The sequence below is a fragment of the Moschus berezovskii genome, chromosome 17, assembly GCF_049115385.1.
Source record: "Moschus berezovskii isolate FMDL1 chromosome 17, NW_MosBer_1.0, whole genome shotgun sequence".
NCBI classification, from domain to species: Eukaryota; Metazoa; Chordata; class Mammalia; order Artiodactyla; family Moschidae; genus Moschus; species Moschus berezovskii.
Window position 1 is genome coordinate 61,879,533 of NC_142476.1, and position 16,647 is coordinate 61,896,179.

The 16,647-nt window shown below is 39.7% G+C and overlaps 1 protein-coding gene across 1 annotated transcript in view; it reads right to left on the reverse strand.

The window, feature by feature from the left end:
- Positions 1-800, reverse strand: part of LOC129551622 (kinesin-like protein KIF28) — a 49,176-nt gene extending 48,376 nt beyond the window's left edge. Inside the window, exon 1 of the mRNA XM_088845511.1 lies at positions 621-800. Coding sequence (XP_088701637.1) covers positions 621-670 — 50 coding nt within the window. The 5' untranslated portion in view covers positions 671-800. The remainder of the gene's footprint in view (positions 1-620) is intronic.
- Between the last annotated feature and the right edge of the window lie 15,847 nt (positions 801-16,647).

Sequence of the window (16,647 nt, forward strand, 5' to 3'; positions counted from 1 at the left end):
CATAATTGTAGCTATCATTCCCTACATCATTCCCAACCAAGGAGAATGGAGGAGAAAAGTGTGCTTTAGCTTATCAAAGATTCTAGCTAGTGGAGCATTACATGGATGACGTGGTTTCAAAGGCTTCATCTTGGACTTGCAAATTTCAGAAAGACATTTCAGTATCTGGTTGTCCTGTAGGCTCATGGATCTGAAAGCTGACCATCATTATATTGGTGATGGTTAATAGGAATTCTCCATGACAAACCACAGACTTATTCTCCTATTTCCACAATTTCATCAAATTGGGGGTCAAAACCTGTCTCTCAAAGTATGTAATTTACTTGAGGGAAAACAGCCTTTAGCCTTACGGGCATTTCTGGAACCTTACTAGCGACCTTCTATCGGTAATGGGATCACTTAGGCCAGAGTTGGGCATGGATGTGGCGGGAGAGAGGCAAGAAAAGACAAGTGTCTTACTTTCTCCTGCTTCTGATTCTATGTTTGGAAATAGCTATCTTAATTCATAGATCAAATCTAAAAAAACTCCATAATACTCACCAGCCCATAATGCTACTGGGAGCACATCCCCAGACCCCCTTGGTGAGAGGTGGGGACATTGGTATCCAATTGAATCTCACCTGCTTGAACTGAATGGTGATGACCATGTGAGACCGGCTGCTGCTGGCATTCATGTTGGTTGAAGCTGTAGTCCTTATTTTTGCTCCTTGTTCCATCAGCCTTTCAATCTGGGCATAGTTCTCACAAGGCACTGACTTCAGACCATCCACATAAAAGCCCAGCTGTTGGTCCTCCCTTACTTTTAGCCCTCCTGGTTTCTTGATCCTGGATAGCAAATCTCTTACCTGTGGTAAAACAAGTAATGCAAACTTCAGGAAGGCACAGAGTTTTGTTTACTTCACTGCTATAGCTCCTCGTAGACTATATTACATGCTCAGTAAATAGATATTAGATGAATAAATAAATGTTAAAGTTCTGTAGGTACCAGACAGCCTCATAACTTAGATAAGTAAGAAACAGAGAAATGACAAGTAAGAAAATAGAGAAACCTGCTGTAGTTAGTGAAATCAGAAGCTTTTTTTTTTATTTTAAAGAATTCAGTTTTATTATTATCAAGTACCTAGAGCAATTCAGGTCTTCCCTGGTGACTCAGTTGGTAAAGAATCTCCCTGCCAATGCAGGAGAAACAGGTTCAGTCCCTGGGTGTGGAAGATCCCCTGGAAATGGCAACCCACTCCAGTATTCTTGCCTGGAGAAACCCATGGACAGAGGAACCTGGTGGGCTACCGTCCATGGGGTCACACAGAATTGGACATGACTGAGCGACTAAACAACAACAACAATAGCAGTTCAACCAGACTGAAAACTCCCTGAGGGTGGGAGTTGACTAGTAAATCCTAACATAGCTCCTGCCACATAGTAGGCAGCCAGTGAAATGCTTCTGGAGAAAACAGTGTAACTGGAGTGAAGTTAACAAGAAAAGTTTAATACATTGCATGTAGGATATTGGGGGATCTGCTTCTGTAGCTTAAAAAAATTTTTAGTTGGTATCTACAGTTGTTTGGCTTTAAATGAAAGTGAAACTGTTAGTTGCTCAGTCATGTCTGACTCTTTGTGACCACATGGAGCCTGCCAGACTCCTCTGCCCATGGAATTCTCTAGGCAAGAATACTTGAGTGGGTAGCCATCCCCCTGTACAGGGGATCTTTCTGACCCAGGGATCGAATCTTGTCTCCTGTGTTGCAGGCAGATTCTTTACCATCTGAGTCACTGAGAAAGCGCCAGTGGTGATTTTAAAGCATTTGTGGTTGAAAATATTGTTCTCTTATCAACCTAAATATGCTCCTAGTACTCTTGTTAACTCTTGCAGTTGATTAGCAACTCCTTTGTGGATAACATAAAAATAAATTATCTCTTTCTGAATTGTCACAAATTTTGTATCACAAAATAATGAAGTCTTACTTTTCTAAGAACAGTGATAAACGAAACTTAATTAAAAGTTCATAACATTCAAAGTACCTAATGTTCTGCTAGGCTAAATCATGCTGCCACAAACGCCACCACTCTGAATCTCTACTTCCAAGAAACTTTTCTAACCCAAACAGGATTTGCTATAGGTAAACCTAACACAAGAATATAGGTAATTCTTGGATCTCATTATTATTATTTAATAATAATATAATAATAATAATCCAATTATTATTGGAGATTTGTGTGATGTCACACTTAGACCGTGGCCTCAGGTGAAAGCCCATGTTGCATTTCCCCACAGAAAGCTACTTCTGCCTGGGCACAGCAGGTTGAGCTATGGGAGCCTGCTAGAGGAGAGTTGGTGTTACATGATGCTGAGGTCTGGGCTGGGAATCTGACCTGGGTTCTTACTTCTGGTTCTGTCTCCAAACTGTGAGAGCTTTGGAGAGTCTCCTACACTGCCAGTTTTTTCCTCATAAGAGGAAGGGAATGGACTAAATGATTTCTAAGATCTCCCCCAGCTCAAATATTCTGTAGCTTTAAGTCCTAGAGTCAAGTTGCTAGGGAACCACTGACAGAAACCACCAGCCTGGGCCATACACAATGATAACCACTTGCATGAGCTGTCTCACACCAGGAGGTCCCTCCTGATAAGGAACTTGGTGCTGGAGCAGAAAACTAACTGGGAGAATTCAGGAGGGGCCAAAAGGAGAGAGCAGATACCACCCCATAATATGTCTTACTAACCTCCCAGAATCCTTCATGCTGGAAAGTCCATCTTAGCTGAGAGATGCTCACGCCACAGGAAGGATCCCGAGTTAGGCCAAATATGGGCCAAGCAAGATGATTGGCCAGAGACAACCTGGAAACTAACCCCATCACCACAACACCCAAGATTGCCAGCCACGTGGCCAAGCAGTTCTCCTGGATCCCCTTACCCTGCTGCTCTTCTCCCAGGTGCCCTCTTCCCAATAAGGTCTTTAGCTTTGTCCTATGTATCTCTCGGATAATTCTTTTCTGAGGGCTAGATAAGAACCTGCTCTTGGCCCAGGAAAGGGTTCTCCTTCCAGCAACAGAGGCAAGATCACACACAGATTGAATTCAGGCAAGAAAAATTGGACAGTGGACAGAAGAGCCAGAGATAGGAAGACATTGAAATGGTGACAACTTCTGCCTTAGCTAGAAAGCCTTTTCTATAACTTCCACTGAGCGATATAAATTGTTAAGAAGTGCCATCTAAGGCTGAAGATACGTCTGAATAGGGTTCATTTGAAAAAAAAGCTAAGTAGGCTTAACTAGATAGAATGGAAGTGTGAGGGCCCAGAGATGAGGGCAGTTCCTGGCACTGGACTCTCCTGAAGATTGAGTCAATGATTATCATCAGACCTTCCTCACTCACTCCAGCCCCTATGGGACTCTCCCAGCTCTGCCTCTATCTGGCACTTCTTCAAATACAACTTCACTCTGCTGCTAGAGAAATCTTCTAAACCCAAGGCTGATTTTATTTCCCTGTTTAGAACCTTTCGCTGACGCTCCATTGCCTACCAAAGGGCCTTTGCCTTCTGGCAACTGATGTTTAGCTTCATCTCCTGATGCTTCCCCATCCTCACCTCCCTGCATGCTTCTAACTCTGGTTACCTGGAGCTCTCACTGTTCCCTTAAACACCATGTGCTTTCACATGTCCCTGGACTTGCTGGTACTAATCATGCCACCTAAAATGCCCCCAACCCTCCTCCTGGCTCACCAAACTCATAGCATCTTTCAAGATCCAGTCTAACCTCTCTGTTTACAAGCAACACCAACAATCACAGGCAGTGTTAGTTGCTCTCTCGTCTGTGCCTTTTTACCATTCATGCAGCACACGGGTATATTTTATTACTGTCTGGAGAGGATGTAAAATCTCCCACCAAGCTTCTCCATGGCAGAAATCACGCCTTAGGTTTTATTCATCCTCAGTCTAGTGTGATGTCTGAAACATTAAAAGTATCTAATAAGCTTCACTTTGATTATTGAAGTACTACTGGAAAAATACCAGACTCCTAGCTGGTGAGACATGAAGAGATTATAAGCATGTCCATGTCCTTATTTTAGAGATGAGAAAACAAAATTCCAGAGAGATTATCTTCATTAATAGGTATCGGTAGGGGGCCCACAACGTGATGTCATTTCCCTGTTCCTTACATCTGAACTTGGTAACAAAGTGAAGCTGCCTATTTGGTATGAAATAAAGGAGTCATACTGTCTTCCAGGCACATCACTTGGAAAGAAATAGAAACTTAATCAGTGACCTTAGCATAACAACCCATTTGAATTTGCTATCAATTTACAACAATAATAATTGGCTCATGGAAGCATATGAGAAACAAAATGGTTATTTTCTCTCCTTAATATAAACAGAAAAACACAGACAGATTTATTCCATCAATATTTATTTAGCAATGATTAGGTGCAAGACTTTGGATAGTGCTTGGAGTTATATAAGAAATCTTAGGATATGAAACTGCCCTTAAGAAACTTACAATTATAGTTACCTTTGTGAATTTATCCATTCAATAAACCTTAGGGGCATTCACTTTAAACCAAATATTATATTAAGTATTGCAGATAGAAAGGTGTAATCCTTTGTTCTGGAAATATAAATATGGAAATACAATTTTACAGTATAAGGGCAAAGGGAAAGGGTAGAATGAAAAAGGCCTTTCTGAATACCTAGTATTTGCTTAGTACTATGTCTCAATGTGTAGTCTAGTTTATTGTATTTATTTTTTAAAATATTTATTTATTTGGTTGTGCTGGGTCTTAGTTGCAGTTGGGGGATCTTTGATCTTCATTGTAGCATGCAGGATTTTTAGCTGCGGCATGTGGACTCTAGTTCCCTGACCAGGGATCAAACCCTGGCCTCCTGAATTGGGAATGCGGAGTCTTAGCCACTAGATCACCAGGGAAGTCCCCGGTTGTGTCTTATTTTAAATTCTCTGCTTTATAAATAAGCAATCTGAGCTTGGAGATAAAGTAATTGTCCAAAGTCACAAAACTAGTAACTGAGAGAGCAAGGATCTGAAACTATATTCCAACTACGATCAGATTTGCTAAATGGCTGAAAAAAAATCAGAAGAAAAATATTTTGTAACACATGAAAATTATGTGAAATTCAAGCCTCAGTGTCTATAAACAAAGTTGTATTGGTACACAGCTCACTTACACTTCACTTACACTTCAACTGTGGCCATTTTTACTCTCTGAGGGCAGAGTACAGTAGTTGTGATACAGACTTTAAGGCCCTCAAAGTCTAAAAGACTTTCTGTCTGTACTTTGAAGATAAAGTTTGCCAACCCCCGTACTGAAGCCAACTGCTTTAGGATGTATAGATAAGCTGACATTTGAACTGGACTTGAAGTTCAGTGGTTTGTCTAAGACCAGAGAAACCAAGAAGGGTATTCCAGGCAGAGGAAGGATAGATGCAGGAGAGAAGGACATATTGTGGAAAGGTGGAAAGGTTCTATGTGGCTGAGGCAAAGACATAAGATGAAGTGGAACCTAGCTAAAATGAGGTAGGTTAGGTCTGGATAGCTGATGCCAGGCTAACGGGTGTTGACTCATCTGTAGGATGGATGAGGGGGAGCCACTGCCGTTTTTTAAGCAGCAGAGAATCACTCAGAATTGTCTGTCAGAAAACATAATCGCTGTTACCTGTTCGTTGTAAATTTCCAGCATGCTGAATGTAACCTGTATTGGAAAGAGCATAAAGTAAATTAAGATTCTCTTGAAACAGTCACCTTTGGGAGGAAAAAAAAAAAAGGGACTATGGAAACAACATAAATGTACAACAAAGGAAAAAGCTAAATATTAAAATAGTGAAACTCAATTTCACATGCAATATGAGATTCTGAAATAATTTTAATGATATGGAGGAAGTTCTTAAACTAAAAACAGATACAAAAGTGTGTATGTGTTTTGGTCTCGATTGTGAACAGAAAAAAAGCTTTTTCTTTATTGTTCACTCTCCAATCTGAACATATGCAGAGAAAAAGATTGGTCTTTACCCTACCATGCATTTGGAGCAACGTTAGCCAATCTCCTACCTCCTAAACAGAAGATTGGAGGAAACTCGGTGACTCTAGTCTAGAGAAAAGGCTCTGAGATACTGACATTTTGCCACCACTATACCCTCTTTGGGAAAACCTGGCTTGTCTGTTAGTCATCCTTCGGTGAGTCTTGCCAGTCAAACCCCACCTCCCAAGAACTTCCAGCTAGCTTCAGAGAGCATCACATTTTTAAAATGAATAAATGGGAGGGAAGGTCAAAATGGTAGAATAGGAGGACATGAAGCTTACTTCCCTCCATTCACACATCAGTAACACATCTACATGTGGAGCAATTCTCACCAAAATTTAGTTGGAAACTGACTGAAAGACTCTTATACAACCAAGGCGGTAGAAGAGATCCACACAGAATTAGGTAGGAAAGGAAGAGAAGGAATCGGTTTGGGGTCTGCTCCCCTGGGAGGGACACAGAAGAGGAGAGATATTACAGGCTTGAAGGGAGTGAGAGGTATGAAGACACAATGGGCAGCCCAGCCCAGGATCTGTCACCAGGAGGATGAGTCCCCCTAGCGGGGCCGAAACCAGTGGGACCGACAGAGGGCTGTAAGCAACCTAGTCTCCGCTCGTAAGAATGTGCCCACACTTGCTCACTCCAGAAACAAGGCACAGAAGACAGATTAAAACTGCACGGGACTCTGGTCAGTTTCCTGCAACTGTCCTGGCGTGCCCCGCCCCCAGCCAGAGTTGAGCAACCACTCCACCCCATCTTGTCTCAGCACTGCTGCCCTCTGGGGGTAAGGGTGCTGGTGCTGGGAGGGAGAGGAACACACACTTAGAACGCAGGAGCCATCTGGGACCTAACCCACTAGGCTTCTGGTCTGGCAACTTGGGACGCCACTCCCTACTGGACAGTGATAGCCACTGAGCAGAGAAGCCTCAGCTAAAACCTGGCTCTGACCCTAGCTCTTCCATTTCCAGAACTTCCCAGACAAGCAAAAACTAAGAATTTATCAATACTAAGCCAACCCTAAAAGCAATGTTAATGTCTTCTCTAAGTGGAAAAAGAAAAGAAGGCTACAAGTAAGAATCTATAGGAAACGAAAAATCTCACTAGTAAAGGTAAATATATAATAAAGGCTGTGGATCAACCAATTAAACAAACTAGTAGGAAGATTGGAGAAGGCAATGGCAAGCCACTCCAGTACTATTGCCTAGAAAATCCCATGGATGGAGGAGCCTGGTAGGCTGCAGTCCATGGGGTCGCTAAGGGTTGGACACGACTGAGCGACTTCACTTTCACTTTTCACTTTCACACATTGGAGAAGGAAATGGCAACCCACTCCAGTGTTCTTGCCTGGAGAATCCCAGGGACGGGGGAGCCTGGTGGGCTTCCGTCTATGGGGTCACACAGAGTCGGACATGACTGAAGTGACTTAGCAGCAGCAGTATGAAGATAAACGGGCTTCCCTCATAGCTCAGTTGGTAAAGAATTGCCTGCAATGCGGGAGTGGTCTAGAAGATCCACTGGAGAAGGGATAGGCTACCCATTCCAGTATTCTTGGACTTCCTTTGTGGCCCAGTTGGTAAAGAATCTGCCCGCAATGTGGGAAACCTGGGCTCGATCCCTGGGAAGATCCCCTGGAGAAGGAAAAGGCTACCCACAGCAGTATTATGGCCTGGAGAATTCCATGGACTATACAGTCCATGGGGTCGCAAAGAGTCAGACACGACTAAGCGACTTTCATTTAACTTCACTTCATGAAGATAAAAGAAAAAAAAAATTGTGCAGTCATCTATATTGGCTTTAAGCAGCGAGCAGTTACCCCACTTTTGGTAACAATATCTCATTGTGGTTTTGAGCTTCATTTCCCTCATAATTAGTGATGTTGAACATCTTTTCATGTCCCTGTTGGTCATCTGTGTATCTTCTTTGGATAAGTGCTTATTCAGGTCCTCTGCCCATTTTTAAATTGGGTTGTTTGCTTTTGGCTGTTGAGTTGTATATGCTCTTTATATATTTTGAAAATTGACCTCTTATTGGATGTATGATTTGCAAATATCTTCTCCCATTCAATAGGCTGCCTTTTCATTTTAATGATGGTTTCCTTCTCTGTGCAAAAGGTTTTTCATTTTATCGATCCCACTTGTTTATTTTTGCCTCTCTTTCCCTTTAGAGTCAGAGACACAAAAATATCACTAAGACTGATTTCAGTGTGGTTACTGCCTATGCTTTCTTCTAGAATTGAATGGTTTCAAGTCTTACATTCAAGTATTTAATACATATTAAGGGAATTTTGTGTCTGGTATAAGATGAATTGAAGTGTTAGTCACTCAGTCATGTCCAACTCTTTGCAACCCAATGGACTGTAGCCCGCCAGGCTCCTCCATCCATGGAATTTTCCAGGCAGGAATACTGGAGTGGGTTGCCATTTCCTTCTCCAGGGGATCTTTCTGACCCAGGGATTGAACCTGGGTCTCCTGCATTACAGGCAAACTCTTTACCGTCTGAGCCACCAGGGAAGCCCTATGATATAAGACAGTGGTCTGGTTTCATTCTTTTGCATGTGACTAGCCAATTTTTCCAGCACTGTTTATTGAACAGATTCTCCTTTTCTCACTGCATGTTCTTCACTCCTTTGTCATAAATTAATCATCCATATATGTGTGAGTTGATTTCTGGGCTCTCAGTTCTGTTCTACTGATCTCTGTGCCTATTTTTGTACCAGTACCATACTTTTTTTAATTTAAAAATTTAATAAATTCCTAGACATTTGAAAATATAATTCCAGAGAAATTATTTAAAAGCCTACCATTGAAAGAAAAAGATAAAATCAGGGCAAACTTCATAAAAAACACTTTTTGAAAAAGTGAGTAATTGACATTAAAAAATACTGTAATTATTTCTCACTTTTTAAAATACTTTTTAGTTTGTATTGGGGTGTAGCTGATTAATAATGTGGTGATAGTTTCAGGTGAACAGTGAGGGACTCAGTTGTACATATACATGTATCCATTCTCCCCAAACTCTCCTCCTGTCCAGGATACCACATAACATTGAGCAGAGTTCCATGTGCTCTACAGTAGGTCCTTCTTGGTTATCCATTTTAAATATAGCAGTGTAGTATCATACTTTTTTGATCACTATAGTTTTGTAGTATAGTTTGAAACATGGGAGTGTGGTGTTTTCAGCTTTGTTCTTCTTTCTCAAGATTGTTTTGACCATTTGGGATCTTTTGCAGTTCTATACAAATTTTAGAATTATTCTACTTCTGTGAAATTTGCCATTAGAATTTTGATAGGGATTGTATTGAATCAGTAGATAAATTTGAGTAGTATGGGCATTTACATAATATTAATTCTTCCAAATCATGAACACGGGATGCAAATCCATTTATTTGTGTCTTCATCAGTTTCTTTCATCAGTATACTATAGTTTTCTATGTACAGGTATTTCACCTTCTAGGGAAAGTAAGAAACTATGTTAGGACAATTAAGAAATAAGATAATATTCTTAATTTAGAAACAAAAATAAATTAAGATGAGAACATGCCTTGATAGAAGAGGGGAGCAGAGGGAACCAGAAACTTGAGTTGGCTAGGGTTTTGTGTTATAAGACTCAACAGCGGTCTCTTGTTATTATCATCATTTAAGATGTCTGCTTCTGTGACATTCAGCAGGCCTTTAAAAAATATTTTCCTGGGTTTGCCTCCATATGACCAGAAAAATTCAACATTTTATTTGATTTTGTAATGATGTAAGGATTTTGGTATGGAAAATTAACATTATCCTAAAATAGATATGCTGATAACTTCCACTGGGGGCAAGGAATTTCCAAAATGAAAACAAATTTTTTTCCTTAAAGAAGGGATTCTAGAATAATACATACCTGGTATTCTTGATTTTTGTCCCGGTTCTCAATTGCTTGAAATAGCTCTTCACACACATTTGGAATGATACCCTTGTTTGCACCAAAACCAATCATGGAATAGCTTTTCCCAGAGCCAGTCTGTCCATAGGCCAAGAGAGTAGTATTATAGCCTTGCCAAGCACTGTCCAGAATCCCCCTGCCAAGATCATGAAAAACCTCTTTCTGGAAAGAAAATTGTAGGTATTATGTTCAGCACAGACTTTTCACAGTACTTTTAAAATCTAACATTCTGGTTTTGATGAATTCCACCTGAATTAGTATCATTCAACTTACTTGAAATATAACTCAGATGCTATCTTAGAACCAATGGAATAAAGCTGGAAACTGAAAAAAGATTTGTCAGTTTGGAAGATACTGATCACCATGGGATCACCACAGATCTTCAGCTAGCTAGTACCCATCAGTAACAGATTTGTGTATTTTACAAAACATGGGATAGGTCTTTAAAATTCAGCAATTAGACAAAAATTTCAAGGCTCCGAGGGACACAGACCAGCCAAAGTGTTTTCTATTGGGTTGGCCAAAGCGTTCATTTGTTTTTTTCTGAAAGATGGTTGTAGTAGCCCTTAATAGTCTTTAACTTCATTTGAAAAAATTTTGTTACATTGCATTGTGACAGCTGTCATCTCAGCATGCATTTAGAAAAACTTATCAGAAATTGGTGAATTTTTGTATAACCATTTTAATATTGAAGATGGAATAATAAAAGCAACATTTTGGCATATTGTGCATATTATTTCAAGAAAAGTAAAAAAAATTATGCAGTGTATGGAGAAGATGCTGTGGCTGATCGAATGTGTTAAAAGTGGGTTGTGGTTTCCCTGGATATGTTCCATGGTCAAGTAGACCACTTGAAGTTCAAGGTCAACTATCATAATTCTTGCAGTCTTTTAAAAACTGAGATAGACTTGACATATAACATTAAATAGTTTCAAATGTATAGCATAATTATTTGATATATGTATTTATTGAGAAATGATTACCAGAATAATTGAGCAATGATGACCAGAAGTTCACACCCATTACTTCACAGAGTTAAACATTTTTTTCTTCAATGAGAATATTTAAAATCTACTCTCTTAGCAACATTCGAATATACAATGTTGGATTGTTAACTCCAGGCATACCTCAGAGATACTGTGGGTTCAGTTCCAAACCATCACAATAAAGAAAGTAATGCAGTAACATGAGTCACACAATTTTTTTGGTTTTCTAGTGCACATAAAAGTTCTGTTTACACTATACTGTAATTTATTAAGTGTACAATAGCATGACATCTAGAAAAAACAATGTATATATCTATTTAAAAATATCTTACTGCTCAAAAATTCTACCCATTATCTGAGTCTTCAAGGAGTCATAATCTTTTTTGCGATAGTATCATCAAAGATCACTGATCACAGATTACTATGAGAAATAGAAAGAAAAAGTCTTAAATATTTGGGAAAGTTACTAAAATGTGACAGAGACATGAAGTGAGCAGTGTTGAAAAATGGCACCAACTGACTTAGGCTTGCTTGATTCAGGACTGTCAGAAATCTTTAATTTGTGAAAACAAAAACAAAATGCCCAAATACTGTATCTGAAAGTACAATAAAGCAAAGCACCTGTATAATCATCATGCTATACATTACATCTCTAGGACTTGTTTATCTTACTGGAAGTTTGTAACTGTTGATGACCTTCTCCATTTTCACCCATATACCAGTTTCACCCAACTCAACTCCAACCCCGAACACTAACCCCCTGCCTCTGGAAACCACCAATCTGTTCTCTGTTATCACGTTCATTTTAAAAAATATTCCACATTTAGTATTTCTTTCTTTGTCCAACTTATTTTACTTAGTATAATGTCCCCAAGATCCATCCATGTTGTTGCAAATGGTGGCATTTCCTTCTTTTTAATGGCTGAATAATATTCTATTGTCTATATATCTATGTATATATACATAGATATTTCTTGGTGACTGATATGGTAAAGAATCTCCCTGCAATGAGGGAGACCCTGGGTTGGGAAGATCCCCTGGAGTAGGACATGACAACCCACTCCAGGATTCTTGCCTAGAGAATCCCATGGACAGAGGAGCCTGGTGGGCTACAGTCCATGGGGTTGCAAAGAGTTGGACATGACTGAGTGACTAAGCACAGAACTGCATATATATATATATACACATTTTCTTTATCCATTGTCTCGATTATTGTAGATCTGTTTACAGTGGGTTTCAGTTCTTCAAATTAATGTTGGCTACTGTAAGTCCTTTACAATTCCATGTAAATTATTGAAATAGTGTAATTTCTGTAAAAAGTTACCATTGGCATTTTGAGGTTTTTTTTTCAATCTGTTGATCAATATGACTTCTTAATAATGTTGAGTCTTCTGATTTGTCTTCCTCTTCTTAATGTTTTTATAGTGCACAGATTTTGCGTAGATTTTGTAAATTTAACCAACTATTTCATAGTTTTGATGTTGCTGTAAATATTTTGTGGTCTTAATTACAACTATATTATTGTAATTATATGTGATTATGAGTGAGTGAGTGAGTGAAATCACTCAGTCATGTCTGACTCTTTGCGACCCCATGGACTGTAGCCTATCAGGATCCTCAGTCCATGGGATTTTCCTGGCAAGAATACTGGAGTGGGTTGCCATTTCTTTCTCCAGGGGATCTTCCTGACCCAGAGACTGAACCCAGGTCTCCCACATTGTAGGCAGATGCTTTACCATCTGAGCTACCAGGGATTTGAGTACATAAATAAATTACAATCTTAATTTCCAGTTGCTCACTGCTAGCATAGAGAGAATCCCAGGGACGGGGGAGCCTGGTGGGCTTCCGTCTATGGGGTCACACAGAGTCGGACACGACTGAAGTGACTTAGCAGCAGCAGCAGCAGCAGCATAGAGAGATGGCTTCTCAGGTGGCTCAGTGGTAAAGAATCCTCTTGCCAATACAGGAGACACAGGAGATGGCGGGTTCAATCCCTGGGTAGGGAAGATCCACTGGAAGAGGAACTGGCAACCCATTCCAGTATTCTTGCCTGGAGAATCCCATGGACAGAGGAGCCTGGGAAGTTGGAGTCCATTGGATCACAAAGAGTTGGATACAACTAAGCATGCATGTAGCATAGGGACAGACTTACTCACTGTAGTAGCTTTTCCCCCTCTTTTTCGGCAGATTCCTTAGGGCTTTTTTCATAGATAATTGTGTTGTCTGAAAGTAGTTATACTTCTTCATTTTCAATCTGCATATCATTCAGTTCAGTTCAGTCGTTCAGCCATGTCCAACTCTTTGCAACCCCATGAACCACAGCACACCAGGCCTCCCTGTCTATCACCAACTCCCAGATCCCACCCAAATCCATGTCCATCGTGTTGGTGATGCCATCCAACCATCTCATCCTCTGTCGACCCCTTCTCCGGCCCTCAAACTTTCCCAGCATCAGGGTCTTTTCAAATGAGTCAGTTCTCTGCATTAGGTGGCCAAAGTATTGGAGTTTCAGCTTCAACATCAGTCCCTCCAATGAACACCCAGGACTGATCTCCTTTAGGATGGACTGGTTGGACCTCCTTGCAGTCCAAGGGACTCTCAAGAGTCTTCTCCAACACCACAGTTCAAAAGCATCCATTCTTTGGCGCTCAGCTTTCTTTATAGTTCAACTCTCACATCTATACATGACTACTGGAAAAACCATAGCCTTGACTGCTGCTGCTAAATCACGTCAGTCGTGTCCGACTCTGTAGACGGACCTTTGTTGGCAAAGTAATGTCTCTGCTTTTTAATATGCTGTCTAGGTTGGTCATAACCTTCCTTCCAAGGAGCAAGCGTCTTTTAATTTCATGGCTGCAATCACCATCCACAGTGATTTTGGAGCCCAGAAAAATAAAGTCAGTCACTGTTTCCACTGTTTCCCCACCTATTTGCCATGAAGTGATGGGATCAGATGCCATGATCTTAGTTTTCTGAATGTTGAGCTTTAAGCCAACTTTTTCACTCTCCTCTTTCACTTTCATCAAGAGGCTCTTTAGATCTTCTTTGCTTTCTGCCATAACGGTGGTATCATCTGCATATCTGAAGTGATTGATATTTCTCCCAGCAATCTTGATTCCAGCTTCTGCTTCTTCCAGCCCAGCGTTTCTCATGATGTACTCTGCATATAAGTTAAATAAGCAGGGTGACATATATAGCCTTGACGTACTCCTTTTCCTATTTGGAACCAGTCTGTTGTTCCATGTACAGTTCTGACTGTTGCTTCCTGACCTGCATACAGGTTTCTCAAGAGGCAGGTCAGGTGGTCTGGGATTCCCATCTCTTTCAGAATTTTTCACAGTTTATTGTGATCCATACAGTCAAGGCTTTGGCATAGTCAATAAAGCAGAAATAGATGTTTTTCTGGAACTTTCTTGCTTTTTCAATGATCCAGTGGATGTTGGCAATTTGATCTCTGGTTCTTCTGCCTCTTCTAAAACCAGCTTGAACATCTGGAAGTTCTCGGTTCACATATTGCTGAAGTCTGGCTTGGAGAATTTTGAGCATGACTTTACTAGCGTGTGAGATGAGTGCAATTGTGCGGTAGTTTGAGCATTCTTTGGCATTGCCTTTCTTTGGGATTGGAATGAAAACTGACCTTTTCCAGTCCTGTGGCCACTGCTGAGTTTTCCAAATTTGCTGGCATATTGAGTGCAGCACTTTCACAGCATCATCTTTCAGGATTTGAAATAACTCAACTGGAATTCCATCACCTCCACTAGCTTTGTTCGTAGTGATGCTTCCTAAGGCCCACCTGACTTCACATTCTAGGATGTCTGGCTCCAGGTGAACGTGAATGATCGCACCTTCGTGATTATCTGGGTTGTGAAAATCTTTTTTGTACAGTTCTTCTGTGTATTTTTGCCATATCATTCATTTCCTATTAATTGCCTTATTGCCCTGATTGGGGCCTGCAGTGGATGCAATAGAGAAATAAAGAGATTGGGCCTCCTTGCCTTGTCCCCATTCTGAGGGGCAACACATTTAGTGTTTCACCATCAAATGTGATGTTACTTATGTATTTGAGGGAAGTTCTATTTCTAAGAGGCTCCCTCATATTTTAAATTTGCTGAGAGTTTTTATCATGACTGGGTGTTGAATTTTGTCAATTGCTTTTTCTGCATCTGATCGTATATTTTTTCCCCTCCTGATTCTGTTCATATGATGAATTACATTGATATATTTATATGTTAAACTGATATAAAGTCCCACTTTATAATGATGTATTTTAAAAAACATACTGTTTGATTATATTTGCTAAATTTTTGTTAATAATGTTTGTGTCTATATTCATGAAGAAGGGTATTGATCTGTAGTGTTTTTTTAATAGTATTTGGCTGGGATTTGGTGTACTATCAACTTCAAAAATGAATGGTCCTTCTATCATCTACAAAATCTTTTTTTTCTGAATTATCATTATTTCTTCCTTTAGTAGAATTCACAGAAAAGTCATCTGGATTTAGGTTTAAATTTCTTTAATAGATATAGGGATACTTGAGTTGTCTATTTTTGTGTGGACTTCAGTAGATTGTATCCATTTCATCTATGTTGTTAAATTTATTGGCATTAAGTTGTTCATAATGTTATTATTTTTTAATGTCTGTAAGATATGTAGCAATGTCTCTGTTTCATTTCTCATCTTCGTACTTTGTATCTTTTCTCCTTTCTCCCAGGTTTTGGTTTCATTGATTTTTCTCTATTTTATTGTCTTATATTAGTCTTTTTTAATCCCTTTCTTGCTTTTTCTACACTTTTCTTTTTCTAAATTCTTACATGGAGGAACCTAGACTGTTGATTTGAGATTGTTCTCTAATATTATGACTTAATGCTCTAAGCCCTGATTTAGCTGCATTCCACAAATTTTGATAAATGTTTTTTCATTCAGTTCAAAATATTTACTAATTTCCTGTATTCTTTATTCCCTGACCTATGGATTATTTAGAAGGCTGTCATTTTCTAAATATTAGTGGAGTTTCCTAATAATTTTCAGTCATCCCTTTCTAGTTTAATTCCATTGTGGTCAGAGAAGACACTTTGTATGATTTCAGTTATCTTACATCTATTGGTACTAGTTTTATGATCCAGAATATAATTTACCATAAAATTCCATGCTCACTTGAAAAAAAGTGTGTAGTGCTGTGGTTGAATGGAGGGTAGCAAAATTGTTCTATAGTTGTCAATTAGGTTGATAATATTGTTCTGATCATCTGTAATATTGACTTGGGGTTATTTGCTCTTTTACTCAGAGAGGAGTGATGAAGTCTTCAATCAATGGTAGATTTGAATATTTCTCTTTCAGTGTCCATCAGATTCTGCTTTGTGTACTTTGAAGTTCTGTTAATAAGTACATACCCACTTAGGATGGTATGTATGAAATATTTCTTGTTCTGAAGTCTACTTTGTGTGATGTAAATATAGTATCTGTAGTTTTCTTCTTCTTAGTGTTAACACGAGTATCCATATATTTATACAAATTGTGTTTGTGTAGACAGATATGGGCTTCCCAGGTGGCTCAGTGATAAAGAACCTACCCGCCAACGCAGGAGATACTGGAGATTCAGGTTGCGTGCCTGGGGTCAGGAAGATTCCCCCAGAGTAGGAACTGGCAGCCGGCTCCAGTATTCTTGCCTGGAGAATCCCTTGGACAGAGGAGCCTGGCAGCCTCAGTCCCATGGGTTT